Source organism: Centrocercus urophasianus, unplaced genomic scaffold (assembly GCF_019232065.1).
Source record: "Centrocercus urophasianus isolate 14NV4802_14NV808 unplaced genomic scaffold, USGS_Curo_1.0 seq_25, whole genome shotgun sequence".
In the NCBI taxonomy this organism is placed as follows: Eukaryota; Metazoa; Chordata; class Aves; order Galliformes; family Phasianidae; genus Centrocercus; species Centrocercus urophasianus.
In genome coordinates this window covers 6332842-6354408 of record NW_024884811.1, presented here as the reverse complement: position 1 = coordinate 6354408, position 21567 = coordinate 6332842, and the positions used below count along the sequence as shown (strand labels likewise).

At 35.4% G+C, this 21567-nt stretch overlaps 1 protein-coding gene across 2 annotated transcripts in view; it reads left to right on the top strand.

Annotated features, from left to right (window-relative positions):
• NLN (neurolysin) overlaps positions 1–13377 on the top strand; it is a 37480-nt gene extending 24103 nt beyond the window's left edge. For both annotated transcript variants that reach the window (XM_042825769.1, XM_042825770.1), the window contains exons 7-13: positions 611–746; positions 2868–3234; positions 4510–4711; positions 7845–8031; positions 9416–9544; positions 10013–10149; positions 12877–13377. In XM_042825769.1, the coding sequence (XP_042681703.1) occupies positions 611–746; positions 2868–3234; positions 4510–4711; positions 7845–8031; positions 9416–9544; positions 10013–10149; positions 12877–13011 (1293 nt within the window). In that variant the 3' untranslated portion in view covers positions 13012–13377. The remainder of the gene's footprint in view (positions 1–610; positions 747–2867; positions 3235–4509; positions 4712–7844; positions 8032–9415; positions 9545–10012; positions 10150–12876) is intronic.
• The last annotated feature ends 8190 nt before the right edge of the window (positions 13378–21567 follow it).

Genomic DNA, 21567 nt, shown 5'->3' with positions numbered 1-21567 from the left:
ATTTATTTTTCTTTTTTTCCTGAGAAATCTTGTTTTTCTAGAAATCAAGATAACACAGTTATGTTTTCAGCTTCTCAGGGATCCTCTACGCTATCTAGGTCAGGGCCTGGGGCTTTTTGTCTTTCAGATCCCTTTCTCTGGCTGCTATTGTCAGAACACTGACAAACAAGTAAATAAGCTTTGAATGTTAGCACAATAGCTTTGCAGTATGTCTTAACCACTAACAAGCAATTAAGAATTTTGTCAGCTGTGTCCCTGTCATCTTTTACATTTAAATGGTTGATAAATGAAATAATATTTTTGCAAGAGTCAAGGATTTGTTATCCTTAAAACAACTGATATATCTTTTGATTAATTGAAATAGATTAATTATAGTAGGGAATGTAATGGCTCGGATTGACTAAAGAGCTGGATTATCTAGCTACTTGTGATCAAGTGCTTTGAAAAATTTCAAAAATCTCTCTAAGCTTATGGGTTTTTTTAATATTTATGTTTTTAAGTGTCTTATTTTATATGTTTTCTATTTGTAATGATTACAGATATTTATGTAATTGTTTGATAATTAGATTTCCTGGTTTCACTTCACAGACTTGCCTGCTTTCTTTTTTAGGAGAACACCAAAATTCTTCAGCAATTGCTTCCACTAAGGGCAAAAGTAGCAGAGCTGCTTGGTTATAATACACACGCCAACTTTGTTTTGGAGGTAAACACTGCAAAGAGCACAGATAACGTAACAACCTTCTTAGGTTTGTTCTAATTTATAAATGATCTTTTTGTATTTGCACTAGCAGTATGGCTCCTCAGCAAAGAAACATTGAAAGACACGATTGGCAGTAGTATCTATCTATCTATCTATTGCCTCTGGGCCCCTGGTTTTTATATTATAGCTGTACAAATTGCTCCATGGTATGGAAGTATAAGATAAAAATCTGAAAATAACTGCTTAATGATAGCCAAAGAGAAAAGCTGTTATCATTCTCTGCTGCACCATGCAGTTATCTTAATTTGGACCAGAATAACATGTGCCACTGAAGTAGATTCAGTTTCAGAAGGCTGCAGCACAGTTGCAGCTTTTTGTTCCCTTTACATTAGCTGCAAGGTTTTGTGCCCATGTAGCCTTAAGTGTTTCTTTCTGTACATTGATACAACAGCAATGAGTATAATAAAAAATCTGAGTATGTGATGATGTTAGTTCAATGAACTGTATAAAATAAATTAAACTGGGAATGACATGACTCCTCTGAAGACAAAAGCTCTCTAGTGGAATTCAATCTGACAACTGAGATACTTTGACAGTGATGCAGATTTGTATAGCCTGTTGATTTTGGGGAACTTTTACTCATTTTAGTGAAGAAGATTGTGTATTTAGATATCGCATAAAATCAAAACCCCCAAAACTACTTTGTACAGCAGTAAGTTGTTTGGTGATAGTGTTTTGTTTTATTTATTTGTTTGTTTGTTTGTTTATATGGCAGTAAGGAGGTTAAAATGCATCTTTTCCTTTACCTTTAATTCTTTCTCATTTCTCACGTTATGCTGTGGCAATATCAATTATCTGTGTATTCATAAATTAACTTACCCTTTGTTTTGATTTGTAATTCTTAAAATTGCCTGAGTTTTAAAGTACATTTGCAATATTTTGAACTGTTTTCTATCCAGTATATTTTCATAATTCTACATAGGATTACATTACACTGTGTGGATTTTTTAATTTGTTATGAAGCTGACACACCTCAAAATGTCCTGGTTATTGTGGTGGTGACTTTAGCTTTTTACAAGTATTTTACTATTCAAAAATATTTTGTGGTAATTTTGGTAGAGGGAGAACTTTCATCAGGTTGTCAGCTTTAACTTAGTAATTTTGTTCGATATTCAGCCAAAGCATGACAGTATAATTTGCTATGTTTTGTTCATATATATACCTGTTTTAAACCGATGTTCATAAGTTGATCTTATGGCTAGGAGGAAAATCTACCATTTTGCCCTATGACATACTCAGAATTTAGTGTATTCTGGGCTGAAAACTATTAGTATTTATCAGTCATGTAAAAGTATATAGTGCCTTACAGTCATACAAGAAACAGGAGTGCCAGTACTCAAATTTTACACTCCGTATGCCATGACAGACCATTAACCTCAAATCCTAAAGAAAAGTATAGTTCAGAAATATTCAGAATATAATAAACACAGTATGTACTTCAAGGGAGTTTCAATAACTTAATTATTTTGTATTTAGTGTATTGGTTTCATAGTGCTATGGCCCTTCCTTTTCCAAGAAAAGCTGTATTGGAAAAAACTGGGATTAATAAGTTTGATATACAGTGGCTGTGGTAGAAGAGTAGATAGCTGTCATGTAGCCAAGAGCTTTTGGTTTATTGCTGTTCAATAGGACTATAGCTAGAAATAGATCAGAATCTGATCTTAAGTGATCTCAAAAAGTGTTGGAATCCTTCGTTGCAATTCCAATAACTAACAGTAGTAGTGTTTGGCTGCTTCTGTGGAAGCACATTAAAAAAACTGAGGTTAGCCAAAGTAAAATACAAAGCTTCAAGCACGTGTCAGGTGCTACTTTGTGTGTTAAGTATTACATTCCATTTTTTTATGTCTTTGAATAAGTCCAAATTTATCAGAACCTTTCACAGTACTGCTAAGCCCCCTCTGTATTTCTACATTGCTTACAACATGTATGTGTTAAAACTCATTAAGACAAGAAACTAATTTGCTTCCTGTTCATCAACAAATAGAAAACTCAAGTATGCCTTCCGGGACAAGTACTGTTAAGTTATGTTACGTAAATGTGATTGTGTTTTATAAGAATATACATTATAGTAAGGAACAAGCTGATTTAAAGGCAATCTTTGTTTCAGATGATTTGAGTGAGAAGCTAAAGCCATTGGTTGAGAAGGAAAGAGAATTCATTCTAGATTTGAAGAAAAAGGAGTGTCAAGAGAGAAACTGTGATTATGATGGAAGAATCAATGCATGGGATCTTCATTATTATATGAACAAAACAGAAGAGCTGAAGTACTCCATAGATCAAGAAAAGCTGAAGGAATTCTTCCCAATCGAGGCTGTTACGGAAGGCTTATTGAATATTTACCAAAAGCTGCTTGGACTTGTATTTGAGGAAGTGGAAAGTGCTCATGTTTGGCATGACAGTGTTACTCTTTATACAGTAAAGGACAATTCAACAGGAGAAACATTAGGGCAGTTCTACTTGGACCTTTATCCTCGGTATGACTTAGTGCTTTATATATGTGTTTAAAATGAACTTGGTTTACTGGGTTGCTGTTGCGGGTGAAATTAAATACATTGGGAAGTAAATATTTGTCCCACTGGTGAGACTGTTGCTGTTGGGCTGCTTTCAGATAGATTATTTTGTCTTTTTTTTTTTTTTTTGTTCCATTAGAACTTTCTTCATTTTGTGCAGTATTGCTGACTAGTCAGTTATCCACCATTCCTCTTTTTCCTTTTCTAACTGAAATACCATCTTTTACTTCTCGTTAATGTTTTAACTATTCAGATCAGTCCTGTTCCTCTCTGCTCAGAGTTTATCATTTCTCCCATTTCCTCTTTAAACTTTGTGTGCCTGCTGTGTAGCTAGTTCTCTAAACTGCTAAAGAAGATGTCAGATAGATCAAGACCCAAAAAAGATTGCCATTGAGCACCCCTTGAAATGTACATCTAGGTTAATCTCTATTGCTCTCTAGCTATTAGCAGCAGGATCTGTGTTCTGTCAGAGGTTAAGAGAGTTGACTAATTTGGCAAAACTTGTTTTCAGCTATTCCTTTTCGGTCTGTTTCTTGCTGTTTTTTAATTTCTTTTGTAGTAATTTATATGTTCATGCATTTTTTAAAGCACAAATTTATTTACTTCTCTGAGTAAGGAAAATTAGTGGATACAGTAGTATATATATTTTGCTTTAGAAGTAGGCACAGATTTTCTACTATATCTATTTGTCTGTTCTCTCCTTTCTGCGTATAATGTGAATTTCCGAAGACATTTATTAGTAAGACGTTTCTGCCTTTACTACCCCATTGTCTTGTGTCTAGGGCAAAAGTTTCAAAATCATTCTTCCTTAAAATTGGATCGCACTGCAAATGCTTTAAACTATGTTCTTTTGTCTCCTATGAAGGAAGGATAGTTACTGCTTCAGGGAATAGAACATAGTCCTCTTTGTTATAGTGTTTATGAGTAGTTCAAAATAGAATTGGCATCTGAGGTATATATAATTTGAGTAAAAATCAAATTCTTGTCAATGCTGCTATGAATCTTCAAATAGTGTTCTTTAGGTACTGTTCTCCCCTCTTCTGTTCTTAAGCAGAATCTTAAGCCTAGCAACTCATAGAAGTCATAATAAAATTTTTGTATGGTCGTCCTAATGAACAGACATAGTTTCTTCATTTAAAGCTTTAAAGAGACACCAGCTCATTGAACTTGTTCTTGAATATTCTGGTCCTGAGCAGGATTGTGATTTCAAGATAATTTCTGAAATATTTTCTTGTACAGAGAGGGAAAGTATGGGCATGCAGCATGCTTTGGTCTCCAGCCTGGCTGTCTTCTCTCTGATGGCAGTAGAATGATGTCTGTAGCTGCTCTGGTAACCAATTTCACGAAACCAGGATCAGATCGCCCATCACTGCTGCGACATGATGAAGTAAAGACATACTTCCATGAGTTTGGTCACGTAATGCATCAGATATGTGCACAGGTTAGTGATGTTTCAGTTTCAATTTTCTTACATTTTTCATAGCCTCCAAGCAATAGATAAGTTTATTTTGGAAATTTTACAATTTTAGCAAAGTATATGTACATTTTTTTTGTTGTATTTCAGGATGACCAGTTGTTTTGTCTGTTTTTGATCTCCAGTTAAAACCACACATCAGTGAATACACTTTTCAAAAAATATTTTCAAAAGAACATCTACTTTTGCATTTGCACCATTGGGTTTTAGTGATGATTAAATAGATCCACGTGTAAGGTAGAGAAGGTGCCCAATTGTGACTTCTGTTACAGCTGTCTGATGTCTTTTTACTACTCCTTGCAACATACTAGATTTCAGAAACAAACAAAAAGTCTACTATCCTCATTAGTGCAAATGATTTATGAATTCATATAATTATGTCCTTAACCTCCATTGTTTTTGTAGTACACTTCAGAGCTATCATTCTTCCTATTAAAAACATAAAGCAGGTCTTGCCCGAGCTATTGTATTTTCTGTTCTCACATCTCACTGTCAGGGTTCTCACTGAGACCAGAAAAAAGTGATTTGCAGATTTTGCACCAAGGTATCATTATAGTTATAAAATTTCCTGTTTCATTTTTCGTTTCTTCTGTCAGAATTAATCTTAAATACTGAATTTGTTGTTAACGTAATAGAAACTTTGTATTTCAGAAAAAAAGGGAAGTTGCTGTGTTTATTCACTAAAAAAAATCACATAATTATCCACAAAATCCAAACGTTGTGTAGTGTTGCTGTGGCCTATAAAACAGTACCAGTTCATAAAATCAGAGCAATATAATGCACATTGAATATTAATTATGTCCTTGTATGGGAACTGCTGAGTCACGGCCTGAACCTCTGATTGATCACCTGAGGTGAGCAATGGGTCACCCATGGGAGCACAGGTGAAGGCAATTCACCCTGCTGCCTGAAGGGGTGGAGCCTGGCTGCACCTCTCCTAGACCTATTTAAGAGCTGGCTACCCGGGGAGAAGGGTCTCTTATGGAGATCTGCTCTGCTGGAGTTTCGTAAGTGAGCCCACAATATAGGTAAGTGTCCTATTTATTCTCTTTGTGTTATTATAATCTGCTTTGCCTAACTCTCTTGTTTATTTCATAATTATAACATCTTAATGTTCATTGATTATGGAGTCCTCAATCCCGGAGCCTAGGACTGCAGAAAAAGCAAACAGACACATACAAATCCACATATTAAATCTAGAATTAAACAAACGATGCTCAAGCACATTTAAGAGCAAGTAGCTATGCATTCACTTATATTTTTTGCATCTTGAAAGTGATGATAATGTGTTCATCTTCACCTGAAGACAGCTCAGAAATCAAGAAATAAATCAAGAAATTGAGAAATAAAACCTGCTCTTTTTTTCTCAATTACCTGAGAGGTGTTCTTTGGTTTTCTTTACAAGGAGAGTGGTTAGGCCCTGGAACGGGCTGCCCAGGGAGGTTGTGGATGCCCCGTCCTTGGACGTGTTCAAGGCCAGGTTGCACGGGGTCCTGGGCAACCTGATCTAAATGTGTATGTTTGGTGGCCCTGCTAGGCAGGGGGGTTGGAACTACATGATCCTTGAGGTCCCTTCCAACCCGGGTGATTCTGTGATTCTGTGTTTATGAATTAGATACATTCAGCATTACAGCAAAATTCTGGAAACTGATGAAGATGTTCTGGCTGTTGCAGAGCCCTGTCTGGGCAACCTCAATGTGGACATCCACTTGCTGAGAACTGCACATAAGTCAGAGAGCTTTCTTTCCAATTGTCTCTCGCTGCTGTGCTGTCCTCTGCTTGCATTGCTACTGTGCTCACTGCTGTTGTATTTTATGTGAATAATTTAATGGATTAGTACATACACAAGCAAATAACATCTGTATCGTACATAGGAACATCCTGTGCCCTGAGATTTTTCACATGCAAAGCAGTGTCTTGTTTCATTTGCTAATTTCTTTTTTAAGCATGTTAAAACTTGATGTTTAAAGAACATAGGAGGATCTAGCTGAGTGGGAATCTGTGAGCAGCAGGTCAGTGTTTGGAGGGCAGTAATGTGTTGGAAGTCTGCTGGCATGTGAAATATCAGAGCAGAGACAGGATCTCTTTATGATATTAGGGAAGGACAGCTAATGAAGAACCTGAACTAATTTTTCTTTCTTCTTGGGAAACTGGGAGGTTTTGTTTGTTTGTTTTTCCTTTTAGGATCTGAAGTGTTTTTAGTATTAGAATTTTGCTTAGAAGGAAAAATAATAAAATTGGGTTAACAGAAGGAGTAGAGTCACAAGGCAAATCCAGAGTTACTTTATCTAACTCCTGTTGATGTTCGAACTTCTATCTTTCTAAAGTTATCATCTTTTTAGAAAAGAGTTTGGGATAAATTTTATGGATTTTTGACTGTATTAAGCCTTTCTTCAAAGCCAGTATCTGCGGTGGTCTTTTTAAACAGGAAGCAATTGACAATGGTGAAGTGTAATAAAATAAGAGAAAAATCTCTAAAGTGGATGGCTTTCAAAGTGAAGTCTCTTCTGTCAGTGAATGAGTATCAGTTTGGGGAACCGTTCATGGCTAAAGCTGCTCGGGTTTATTTATTTCAGGCCATGTATTACTGACTCAAAAATTGTGCAGCATTTTAACTACATGTTTTATGAAAGAAGACAGTTATTAGGGAAAACCTTGATAGTATAAATTGGTCATGTAAAATCTGTGAATGAGTGTGTTAGACTGCAATACAGTGAACAATTTTACAAGTGTATTATTGGAGTTCATTTTTTTACTTCAGGGTAGTATAACATAATTTTATAACAATTAACAAATCTTCCAATTGTAATAAATAAGACAGCATAGAAATATCTGTGTTGCGGTCTTAACCTGAGAGATGAAAAGAATAGTACTAAAAAAATTGAAGTAGAGAATCACTAGCAGAGAATGGAGTAAGTAACTACTTCATAATCTGTTTTGTTGCTTTTTAGTTGTCTAATATATGTATTTTTGTCCTTCTTTCTTTGAAGTTAAAAATCTTGTTTTAATTGAAACGCTGAAACTTCAGTATCTGAAAATTTGTGTTCTTCCAGAAATCTTGGTTTCCATTTTGATTTAATACAATGGCTTTTCTTTTTAGACTGATTTTGCCAGGTTTAGTGGTACTAACGTGGAAACAGACTTCGTAGAGGTACCTTCACAAATGTTTGAGAACTGGGTGTGGGAAAAAGAACCACTACAGCAAATGTCAAGACATTACAAAGATGAGAGCCATGTTGCAGATGCTCTCCTTGAGAAACTAGCTGCCTCTAGACTGGCGAATACAGGTATCTGTCTCTCTCACACAGCGTGTGTGTAAAAAATGGATTATGATTAAAAATTTGCTTGGAAACCTCAGAGAAGGTACTATCTGTAAAACATAACAAGCCCATTACTTTTCGTTTTTATGTACACTGTCTCTGTCAGTACTGTCAAGAATTAAGTGAGCACTTTAAACCAAAAAAGTTTTTTGTCTTAATAATTCCTGAGTTTATTTGCTTGGTTACAGCCATGAATAAAGGCTGTTCCACTGCATACAGGAACAGCAGCAGCTCTGGTTTTCCAGGCTTACCCAAAGGATTAATATACCTCTACAATTTTCCCTATGTTAATTTTATTTTATTTTTTTTACCCCAGCAACTCTATTTATTTAATGCTGGGTGAGAGAGAGCCTTGGTTTTCCAATTTTTTTTCTAGTGGCCCTGGGCAGACACTGTGCATTATTAGTATAGAAGTATCAGATTTTCTGCATGTATGTTATACGTTTCATTTGCATGTGTTATTTGACAAAAATGAAAGTTGCTTGCAAGTTTACTCAATGTGCTTACATACGTGATACAAGAAGTGTTGCAGCCTTGCGTTGCTCAAACAGCCTCTTAACTCTGTATTCTCCACTTCAGTAGGTACACTGCATTCCCAAACCAAGGTCCCAGTTCTGCTGTCTTTCCACAAGTTGTCTCTACCTTGTCTTTATCTCAAGATTAGCAAGACCAATTTAGTGTTATTGCCCCTCAATCATTATTATTATATCCCTCTTTCCACTCCGTCCCTGTAATCAGAGCTCCCTGCACAGCATCATTTATTGTGCAACTTATGTCATTAAAGCACTGCTGTTTATTTCATACTTCTTCCCTCTCCTAAACAAGAAGTGCCTGTCCTTTCAGCTGACAGGCACTGTAACTATATAAGCATTTTATGCCGAGTAGAGGATCGTATCTTGTAGCTTCTTCAAAATATCAGAGCCTGCAGCAGCAGCAGTTCTTGCTATCTTTGCGGTGTGTTAGGCAGTGTCACTACACACACTTGCCATTATCTGTGCAAGCCCTGTATGAAATGGCAACTAGAACTGATGACAGCTGAGAACATGATTTTAAATATTGATATCTGCTTTTAAAATACCTGCTTTTATTAGTCTTTGATCTGTGAGGAAAGTAACACTTGAAAATATGGACCTTATAATGGTGATTCAAAAATATTCCTCTGTTTTTTTTCTTTTTTTTAGCTGAAGCATTTGGATGGACATGACATAACTCAAAATCTTTTCTGTAGTTAAAATTCTGAAAATTTAGAATGTTTGTTGAGATCTTTGAATGAAAGAATGCTAAAGAAATGAATGCTAAAGAAACTCCAGCTCTTTTGGTATTTGTAAGTTGAATGTTCTTATTCCATCAGGTTTTCTAACTCTCCGCCAGATTGTTTTGAGCAAGGTTGACCAGGTGCTCCATACAAAACCATCTGTTGACCCAGGAGATGAATATGCCAAATACTGTATGGAGATCCTAGGAATTCCTGCAACCCCAGGTATATCAGTACAGTATGCCCAAATACTTTATTTAGATATGCCTTCCTATCCTAATAATGTTTGGCTTACAAAAAAAAAAAAAAAATCAAAGTTGTTGTTTGTAAAATAGTCTAACTTATGAAGCTGAAATAATTATTTTGAAAATTGGAATAATCTTAAAGATCTCTTCTGAAGGAAGATGGAAGTATCAAAAGCTGTACTTTTGCAAGTTGTATTTCGGAGCCAGATTATGTGAACATGGCGTTAAATGTTCTGTCACATCTGCTTCAGATGTGCAAGTAGACCAAAATGGAATTTTCCTTTTGTAGTCACCAAAATATGCATAATGCTTTTAGACCTGTGATGTTAGTAGTTCTTAATTATATCATACAAATCTGTATTAATTTCTTCAAATTTTGTTTTTTTCATACATAAAATGAATGAAACAAATGACTGCATTTGATATTAATTAATGTGAACTTTTTAAGGAACGAACATGCCAGCTACCTTTGGGCATCTGGCAGGTGGTTACGATGGGCAGTACTATGGATACCTCTGGAGCGAAGTGTTTTCCATGGACATTTTTTATAGCTGCTTTAAGAAAGAAGGCATAATGAATCCGAAGGTAGGTAACAAATGCTTTCTTTTAAAGATTCCTGTTGTGCTTTATGTCAGAAGACACATTTATTGCAATTAGAAATTGCAATAGAAATTGCATAGAAATAACATCTCAAGTACACTTCTTGTCAAGTTCAACCAAACTGAAAAAAAAAGTGTGTAAATTTCTTTTGAAAATTATCTTGAAATTTTGAGGACTGCATGGATTTTATTATAGTTATGTAATTATATAATATATATATAATTAAATATATAATTATATATATAATTATATATTATGATATTCTATAGAGTCATATATTTTGCATTGCTTTATAACTTTTAAGACAGTTAACATATATATCTTAATACTTTCCTCTTTAGTTTTAAACAAAAAAAGCCATACTCCTCCATTGAAAGAGTAGATAGGTATTCTTTCACTATGGAATATGAATAGAGCCTTAAATGTGGTATTTTTTTATTTAAGTGTTACTTAGTAAATACACTTTATTTTGTTCTTTCACAGCACACTACAACTTAATTTTTTTTCCTCCTTACTTTTTCTCCCATGTGAGTTTTGAAGTTCAAGTTACTGATGGATTTCAGATTTACTGGGCTTTTTTCTCTTTGTAATTCTTCAGCCTCTTCTGCCTCCAGCAGGAAAGAGGGAGGGACAGTCAGTGTTGTAATGAGTAGTCCTACCAATTTGGACAATTTTTTAACTTCTCAACAATTATAGCATTGGAATTCTATCTGGAGATGCTACAGCTTTGTCATGGGAACAATCTTTTGATTTTCCTGCCTGTTCCATCTTCACACAACGCATGCTCCTCCAGGGTGATAACAGATAACAGCAAGACTGTGATCGTTGGTCCTGGCCTTCAGAACTGTTTTGAGTGATTGTGCAGGCAAAACCCTGAGCCATAGTTTATCAGAACTGCTTTGTGACCTTTACTACACCCTAGGGATGGAAATGCAGTTTATTCCAATTTTTTTTTGTGTAGGTTTTTGTTTTCTTTCTCAGACACTGAATGGGCACTTTGATAAGTGTTCAGTTACACGAGGACTAAGTGGATATCTGCAGCTAAGAGGCAACTAGGTCTGCTTTTAAGGGAAGCTTCCTGTTGCAGCTAAGAAGACAGAAATAAAAATGGTTATTTGTGTATGTGTATTCACGTGCATGGGCATGTGTGTGCCTGGCTCGCTCTCTCATGTGTGCAAACATACTTTCTTTGGACGTTCACATAACCTCAGGGGGAACTTCCACTGGAGATTTGCTTGCAGTTTCATGGCAGTACTATCCTTTTAAGTTGGTTCTCTTTTAATTTGTTTTTTGTACTCTCATTCTATTTAAGTGTAACAGTGTTCTGCAGGGTGGGAAAACCATCTTTTATAAAAAGTTGCTAGATACTAGTGAGATTTTTTTGTAGATACAGTTCTTATGTCTTGATTTAGACTACTTTTCACAACAGCAGGAAAGGAAGTCAGTTACAGTATTACGGCAAGGGCTTTTAGAAATTTGGCTTACCTCTTCCTGTTAGAATAAGATTTCTCTTCCTGTTTTGAGCAAGTTATTGAAACTCATTTAAGCATCTCTATCTGGAACAATTATTCAGCAAACACTAACATTGTTAATTGCCAAATTCCTAAGTCCATGCACATTATCTGGAATTATTTCTGGTCCCTCTAGAACTGAGTAATCTGCTGACCGGAAACACAGCACCAGAAAGGCACATTTACACAAATAACATTTTTTAAATCGAGGAACAATACATTTTTTTTTCTATTAACATTCAGGAAACTAAGACAAATCACAAAATATAAGCAGTCCTTCTTCAGTGATAGATTGTCTTATTCACTTAGCTTTTTCCATCTGCTCTTTCAATGCAGTTAAGTCATGGGAAGTCCATCAGGTAAAAATACCTCAGATTTTGCACTAGTGATCAGTGAGCAGAGTAGTTCTGTCTCATAGGTTTCACATATGAGGGAAAGATATATGTATATGTACAGTGTACAGTTACAGAGTTTTTTAATTTAATACTAAAAGCATCTAGGACTTCTACATGAAAAAATATTTTCTCATTCATACATATGTCTCTGAGGCCCCAAATTCTCCAGATACATTCTTTATAAATATGTTTTCTTTTAAAGAATGTCTTCATTTAATGTTGTCTAAGAAGCTCATTTTGTTTTTCCTAACATTAATTTCCTGCATTAATATTATTCTTGCTGAAAATATAAACTGGGTTAAGTTTCCATTATCCTAGCACACTTTAATTGGGAAATCGTGTGTGTATATATTAAATAGTTATGCATATAAAATGTGTGTATGGGCCATGTTATTCCTCACTGGTATTTGTGTTTATCTCTGTACTGTCATTCCTCAAATACATGTGGGAGAAAGAGAAATCATCAATTAAGGGAGAATGGATGTTTAGGTTCTGTTTGCCTGCATATTGATCGTGTTATGGCTTATAGAATGACATCCATAACTTGAGCAAGTTAATGTGATTGCAAATCCCAAAATAATGCAAAACCACAGGAAAAATTGTTTGGGGGGATAGGTTGAATTTCTCCAGTCTTGAACTGTTCCAGCCAATTTAAGTTATATTGTGGCATATTTTGTTTTATTGTCAAGAAAATCTGGAAAGAGAGGAGATGTATTTAAAAACCTACACAATTAGACATGACAAATATGTAAAAGTTGCAGCTTCCAAGGTGAGAAATACTAATGTTCTACTTTACCTTTTATCAGGCAGGGATGAAATACAGAAATCTTATTTTGAAACCCGGAGGATCTTTGGATGGGATGGATATGCTTCAAAATTTCTTGGAGCGTAAACCAAGCCAGAGAGCTTTCCTACTGAGTAAGGGACTATGTGTGCAGTAAAACTATGATTCCTTTGTAGTGACATTCATGTATGGAATGAGTTGGAAATGTCAGTGTGATTCATATTTTAACTATGTATCATTTTAGACAAATTGGATTACTTTTTTCATGATTTTTTTAGAAATGTAATTTTTAAATTGCACAGGACTACAGAACGCAAACATCAGGGGAAAAAAAAATCTGAAATGTGCAGAAGTTGAGAAATTTGTGTGATAACTTCTTTTTTGAACTGTTACAGTACTAATCACTATGGGGATATGTTGCCTTGTTTCTCTTTTAATAGATGCACTTAAACTGTCTTGTGAATTAATTTTAAAACTGGGGATAAAAGGGGACATTACCAGCAATAAAAGAAACATTCATTCATATTCGGTATTTTTCTATTGCATCAATGGCTCACAATTTATTTTTGGTGGAGTGGAAGTGTTTATTTTATCATGTCTTCATCATCTGACTTTCTGACAAATTCCGAGAAAGAGAACCTGTACAAGACAGCTTTACAGCACAGATACCTACGTGATGCCTGTGTATTTTGTTTTGATGCATGCTAAATTCTTGTATTATTTATAACTTCTACAGCATAAGTTTAAAAAAAAAGTCCATCATTTGAGCTACTCCTCTTCATAGAGGGACAACAAATCAAAATATGACACTTGTCATTTTCCCATCTTTTTCCCGTCTCCTTTTTTGTTGCTGTTGTTGTTAATCAAAACTCAGGCCTCTCTTTTCCAAACTATATTAACAGTGGCATAAAAGCAATTAAAATGGTTTTGGTTGGGTTGTGAAAAAAAGATATGAAAGGAAAGTAAGGAAGATGTGTCCCCATTGAGAATACAGTGTTTTCCTATTAGTCCTCTTCAGTGTACTGAAATGCAGAAGTAATACTAAACAGCTTCATAGATTTGGTGATTTCAGATGAGGGTGAAGGAAAGTAATTAAAAATTATTTTCCCTTTTTTTTTTTTTTCTGCAAGATTGGGAAAAATGAATCTTACAAGCCGAATTGATAATCCAAATGCACTCATCACTAGATGTTATACTTTGATTTTTGGCTTTACAACATGTATCTATTTTTATTCTGGTTACTAGCTAATATATTTTAAACATTTGAATCTTATCTGTAACCGTATTTGGTATTTTATTTGTTTGGTTGGAAGGTAAGAAAACGTGCCTGGTGAATGCAAACATTTTCTTCTTTTTCTAGTAAAAGAAAGTTGAAAGCATTCACTTTGAGAAAGGAATGGGAGGAAACACAAATGTTTGTAGCAAATACATACTGACTACAGGCTTACTCCAGTATGGTTCTAACTCCCCTGCCCCCCCACCAGCTCAGGCTGCACAGGGCCCCATCCAGCCTAGCCTTGGACACCTCCAGGGATAAGGCATTGTCAACTTCCCCGGGCAGCCTGGTCAGCACCTCGCCTCCCTCTGAGTAAAGAATTTCCCTCTAACATCTAACCTAAATTTCTCCTCTTTTAGTTTAAAGCCATTCACTGTTTTCCTATCACCACCAGACTATATGTCCAATATGTCCAGTTCCAATGCTTGTAATCATTTACAGTTTTAGGTCTGAATTGTACACGGTCATCTGCAAGTGATACATGAAAATCACAAATATTAGAATTTCTTCAATGGTATTCAATAGAACATTTATAAAAGAAAGCTAAGAAAGCCGATAGATTCAGTATTGTCTTTTAAACATACAATTTTTGATTAATTTCCATTACATTCTGATGGTATTTGTGAGTATTTTACTTTCATTTTGAGTAAGCTTTTTAAAATTCTTGTGATCCTATCTTATGAAAGGTTTGTTTTTTTTTCATTCGCCTTCCAATGAACTGAAATGTTTTAAAGAGCTGTTTAGTGGTACTTTCCAAAACTAAGCAATGGGAGTTCTATTAAGTCGTGGAATGTAGTGTTTCTTTTGCAGCTTCCAGGCAGATTTCCACGTGAGGGAGACCTTTCTCTGCAAAAGCCAGCAGCCTCCTATCAGGATAGATGCAAATGCAGTAGTTATAAGCAAAAATGTGATAACATTTAAAAGTTAAACTTGGGACGGTACTGATGTTGATGATAATTTGACTTGTTTATTTTTCTGTTCTTCAGAGTATGTATATAACAAAGTATATAGTAACTATACTATAGCAAAGTTATTTATTAACTAAGATTCTGCAGTGCAGTAAAATGTCTGCTCTTACATGTATATGAAAATGCCTACAGGATGGTATGGATATCAGTTGGCTGTCCAGGTGTGTAGGAAGAAGAAAATCTAAAACCAATTTGTGGCCCACGAAGGTAAATATTATGATCTGTATCTGTCCCAGGGAATAGTTTTCTGCAGTTTTCTTTTGTAGAAGCCATCCCCAAAGGTCTCCATCACACTGCTACTAAGACCATCTTATGGCTAAATTTGCTCTCAAGAAAGGAACGTGTGATGTTCTAAAATGGCTTGGAATCATCTTAAAGTGTTACTGTATCAAAGTAAGCTGCCATTTTTTATGTTGCCCCTTGAAAACATATTGAATCAAATTGAAGCTGTAAAGAATTGATCTTGAAATGGAAAAGATAACCTGGATAAAGACCACTTTTCTGGTTTTGCATTTCTTCATTGTAGGTATGAAACCTTTTCTGGATGTGAGTTTATTCTGACATTATTCCAAGCATGTGACGTAAAATCCCCAAAGACAGCACGTAATATAATCACAGTCTTCTGTTTTAGAAACACAAGTTAATTGCCTTAGTACTGCACAGAAACAATTACCAAACATGCCAGAACATGCCGGTATCTGGCAAAAAAACAACCTGTGTCATAGTTGCTAGACCCATGTTTCCACTGAATTAAATTTCAAAACATTAAAAGCCTATTTAATTCCAATCCAATTTCAGGTATTCACTGTAAAATAATAATGAAGTAACTTGAAATCTTAGTCTAAAAAGCAGCTGAATTTTCAAGTTAATAATGGATCTTCTTAGAACTCTCTATATAGAATTTCTTTTTCTTCCTAATCAATTCATATAGGACTTTGGCCTGGCTACAGTAGCTTTAAAAGAACAGAAGGGATAAGATGGGAGACGTGAGAGAGAATTTAAGTGCTCAGTAAGTGGTTACCAGTAATAGCTTTCCCATTCTGCAGCTTTACTGCAAAAGACAGAATGAGTTGGCCATGCAGATTGGTCACAAACTAGTGGCTGAGGTGGTGGCTTCAGCCATCCCTGCTGCTGGTCATCTGATACAAGTCCAGCATGCAGACTGCCTGAATTGCTTGCTGGCCATATTAAAAGGATCTGGAGAAAAGGTTTAAATGGTTTAAATTTTGCTCTGTGAGCCTATGGAGGCTGTTGCATATTTTGCCAACTTACTAAGAAGAGCATGAAGATGTAGAGTCCATGTTTGTAGAGACCAACTGGAGTCTGTACTTCTCTAGTTCTCCCATTCAGAGAGCTCTGTGCTGTGTGTTGTTAATATAATCCTCTTCATAATCAGTAACTGGGGTTAGTCAAGTGCTGATATTTTTTGACAAATTATTTTGTTAAGCCCTTTTTTAAGAGATGATAAGGGAGCAGGGACTGTAGACACTTGGTATGGAAGAAATAAAACTACTGCAGCAAGAAGTAAATCACGAAGTCAAGGTCTTTGTTTTCCCTCTGAAAAATGAAATGATTTCCAACTATCTTTGGTGGTAGTTAGGTGGAAACACTCAAAGAGGTTTTCTAGAAGTGTAAAGCTGTTTGTATAAGGAGATAAGGACAGAGCTAGAGATTTACTGAATTGGGGTTGCTTGTCTGGGGGAGTTAAGGACTGAATAAGTACTACTAGACATCAAGAAATTATGTGGTAGCACATCAAAGGGAAAGAAAGGAAAATATTAGGTTGAATTAAATTTAAACAGGGCGTTTGGGCAGTAGTTGTAGAATTGTTGGTGTGAATGTTGGGAAGACCATGAAAAAGGCAGTAGCTTAATGCATAATGATTTATAAAAAGCTAACAATTTTAGAAAATGATTTAGAAAGAAAATGTTAATATTTGTCTCTGAATAAATTCATTATATTTTTATTTGCGTGCCAAAGAACATTAAATTTTGCCTTGCATTTTTTTTAAAGGTTTAATAACAAAACATAGTAATATTAGTCTCTCAGTAAATTTCTTGTATTTTTCTTTGCATGCTAAAGAACATGTGGTTTTGCATCATCTTGTTGCTTAAATGCTCATGTTTCTTCCTAATATCTGGAGCTGGTTTTTTTTTGTTTCACTAGTATTTGGTTCATGAATATAATGTTAAGTGATAGTTTCCCCTGAAGAAAAGAAAAAATGTGATGTTGTACAGAGGAAGTTCCAATTGTGGGGCCTGTGCTGGAAGTCTTGTATAACTAATCACAATATAAAAATGTTATATATCTGAGACTTAGCTAGGATAGATAAAGATGAATTAATTAAATAAATTGCAAGTTAGTGGTTGCCTAGAAACTAATAACGTGACCTAATTTTGTTCAGTATTGATTAACAAAGGATAGACTCAACCAATACTTGCTTGAGTTATACTCCTGATTAATTAAAAGGGCTAAATATATCACTGTTAAATGGGCTAGTGAAAAAAATCAAATGGAATTAAAATTGTGAATGAGAGTAGTACATCTTTAAAATGTAATTGGCAAAAAATATTCACAACTTAAAAAAAGAACAGTTCTGACTAAGAACCAATCTGCTCACCAGCAAAACCAGTAATAAAAAATAGGAAAAAAAAAAAAAAAAAGCCCTAAAAATTGGGTCAGGAGTAGGAAACGCCTGTGAAGTAAGAAATTTTTAAGTGTTAAAATGTTAAAGAAAACAGACTATCAAGAAAAAATAACTCTAGAGGTGTACAGCCAATAAGTTGTAGCATATGTTAAGAACTAATCCTGTCTGTATTATTGACCTTTAGTAGATGGAAATGCTAATTTTGCTAATGACATAAAAATATGATTTTTAATCACTGTTTGTTTTCTACATTTAGAAAGAAGCAACATCATGTAATCATATCAAATCAGAACAGTTGGGTATTTTCCAGTCTGTTATTAAGTAAGGAGTATATTAAGCAACATCTACCAAGAACAAACATCTTTGAGTGAGTAGGATTGAAAAACTTGCACTCTGCAGACTACAAGAATTGATGGGGACAGATTTTTTCACAGTGCTGCTTATCTTGGAATACCACATATATGGTATCATACTGGAACAGTGCTAATTAGTTACAGTGTTCAAAAAGAGCAAATAGGTGACTTCTGGTCACATAGCTTGAAATCTGTCTTCAGCAAAACAATCAATCTATGTAGTTTTGAATCTGAATAATTAAACCATGACTGTAATTAGTAGACTGTGAGTGCTGTTACAACAACAAGTCATGCTTTTTACAATGCTGATTAAAGTGGTTGTAGGGAAGATTTAGGTAAGGGTTATTTGTCTTAGTGCTGTATATTTTCATTTGGAATAAGGCAGTATGGTGTCAAAATGCACAGTGGTTTAAGAGCTACCTATCTGTTTTCAGAATGTAGGTGTTGGAATGGAATTACCATTGACCAGTGTTAAAACCGTTCTACAGTGGTCTCAGTTCATCGTGGTTTAGCCGTCATCAACATTCAATGCTTGAAGATCTGAAAGCAATATAAAAACACTGATGATAAAATTTGCAAGAAATCCAAAAAGACAGTACCACAGATTTCTACTAATTGAAAACTTTGTACATTCATCCTAAAAGTGTATGTAGCATGGGCAAAATAGTAAACAGAAAAGTGGCTTAAAGCTTTGTTGAATTGTATTCTAGGAAGTACTGACTTCCGTAAGTATGTAGAAACTATTTATAGTTGTCAGGCAGTTCAATCTTTATTGATAAGAGATTGTATAAATGACAGACAGTCTCATGATGGATGACTTCAAGTATGTTGTTTAATAGCAGGTTAATTTATTACATTAATATTAATGTGTATAGCAGTAGTAAAATGAACATATTTTGGAATTCAGTTTTGCTGATGACATTTTAAAGCAAAGCTAATAGGACTTTTTACTCCAAATAGACACAGATTATTTTATGTATAGTATAGATTTAAGCTCTGAAACTTGCTACCCAGGATTTTTTAGAGACTACGGGTTTTGTGTATTTTTATAATAAGACACAAGAAGTTCCAATCTTGCAAGAGAAACCCATGGAGTGTATAGAGCCATTCTCCTTTTTAGGAAGACCCTGCAAAGTACAAGGTGAAGATCAGAGTAATATAGAAGAAAGTGTCTATTAATAGTCCTCTGAGGCATATACTTTTAGCTATCTGCTACAGTACTGGATGAACCTGCTTTTGGAAAAAGAGCTGCAGAATGTGCCTGAGAGGTGGAGAAAACTTTCAAAGAGATACTTTCAAAAGCTTTACTTTTCAGCTTAGCAAAAAGAAGATTATGAGAAGACTTAATCATAGTCTAGGTATTGACATCACTAAAATGTTCTTCAGTTCACTAGGAGAATGTTAGCTAGAAGCTGAGCTTGTTCTTTGAAAGAGAAAATAACAGCATTTTTAGTGGTGAGGGAGACTAAATAATGGGAAAAAACTGCTCTGAAGATGGGTAGAGTTGTCTATTCCTAATGGCTTCACATCTAGAAAAAAAATGCTTGTCTAGGAGATATACTTTCCCCAAACACAAGATATTAGGCTTCATTCCAAGTGACAGTGAAAGGGAATGGCAGGTGAAATAAAAATCAGATCAATTTTGTTGTCCTTTTCCCCTTCAAAATTCTGATTCCGTAAATCTTACTTTACCAAGAAAGGTTTGTTGCGTGTTTGTGATCAGACATGGTAAACCCTGGGTAAGCCCAGCTGTAGATCCCTCCACTGTTTCTTAAGCCTGAACTTAATGAGCAGTTATGAATCTGAATACAGGCAAATAACATACTTGAAGTTCTTCTCATTCACCTGTAAATCACTGTCTTCATTATCATAGAATCATTTAGGTTGGAAAAGACTAAAAATCATTAAGTCCAATTATCACCTAGTCTTACCGAATCCACCACTAAACCACATCTCTTAGTGCCATGTCCTCATGTCTCTTAAATACTTGCAGAGGTGGTGACTCACCACTTTTCTAGGCAGACTGTTCAGATGCCTAACCACCCTTTTTTTCTTCCTGCTGTCAAACTGAAACCTCCCATGTTGATGTCAACTTGAGCCCACTGTTTTGTGTACTATCACTTATCACCTGAGAAAAGAGGCCAGCATTGTCCTTGATCTAAACTCCTTTCAGGTAGCTGTAGAGGGGTGAAGTCTCTTCTGTGCCTCCTCTTCTCCAAGCTAAATAACCCCAATCCTCTCAGCTTCTTCTCACGTATTTTGTTCTCTGCCTCCTTCTTTAGCTTCATTGCACTTCTCTGCAAGCACTAAGCAACTCCATATGCTAGCAGTGAGGGACCCATACCTGACCACATTACTCAAGGTATGGTCTTACCAGGCTGAGTACAGAGGAGTGATCACTTCCCTAGGTCTGCTGGATGCACAGTTTCTGGTGCAGATCAGAATGGTGCTGGCCTTGGCCCACTGGGCACACTGCTGGCTTGTGTGTTTGTTTTCCTCCAGGTTTTTTCCTGTGTGAACGTTTATTCTACTGGAAACATCAGACTATTCCTAAGCCTGAAGCAGAAATTCTGATCTATGATGGCACTGAAAAGCCGAATCACTTTTTTTTTTTTTTCCCCAGTTACAGAGTACTCTTTAATACACTGATGAAATCTGAGGTGTCTGGCTTTCATCTCTATCATCCCTTAGGAATGACACAAGTCTGCAAATTCTGATTGAAATTGCTTAATTCACAAATTGATTTAATTTTATCACTCTTGTTGTGCCATTTGCTATGCAGTGTGGTAAGCTGTGAGTAGATCTATACCTAGGAACATGTCTGCCATGAAGATAAAGTGGGAAAAAGGCTTCCTAAGTGGGGTTAGCAGGGAAAATGTGCTCTGGGTTGGACTGCAGTGAGTAAATTATTTTACTAGAATACCTGAGGGTCAATAATTTCACTTAGGTAAAACATAAATATGGTATGCAAAGTATGCTTTCTGTGATGAAGGAATGACATATTAATGAGGTGGTTGTTCCCATAGAAATGTGTGAAAACTAAGTACAGAATCTAAAAACTGTTCATCACCATCTGAGAAAATACTAAGAATTGGGTGATGAATTCCAGGTGATGATCCAGGATCACAGGAAATGACACATTCATTACAGGGAAAGATTTGTCTACACACCATAGAAGGTTTTGGTCAGTTTAGTCACATAACTGTGTCTCATGGGCTTTTTCCTTGATAAGTGCACATATGTCGTAATTTATCCATAGGTTTCAAGGCAAAAAAAAAAAAAAACAAAACAAAACAAAAAAACAAAACCAGTATTATGTGGAGAGTCCTGCCTAAGTCCTGTGAAAGCATGTCTAAAGCCAAGGGCAGGGCCTGAGCATTGTACATTCTTGAATAAGAACAATTGCCCTCTCTGCAGTGATGAGAATTGCCTTCTCTGTATCACATTATTATCTTTGCCAGCATCTTTT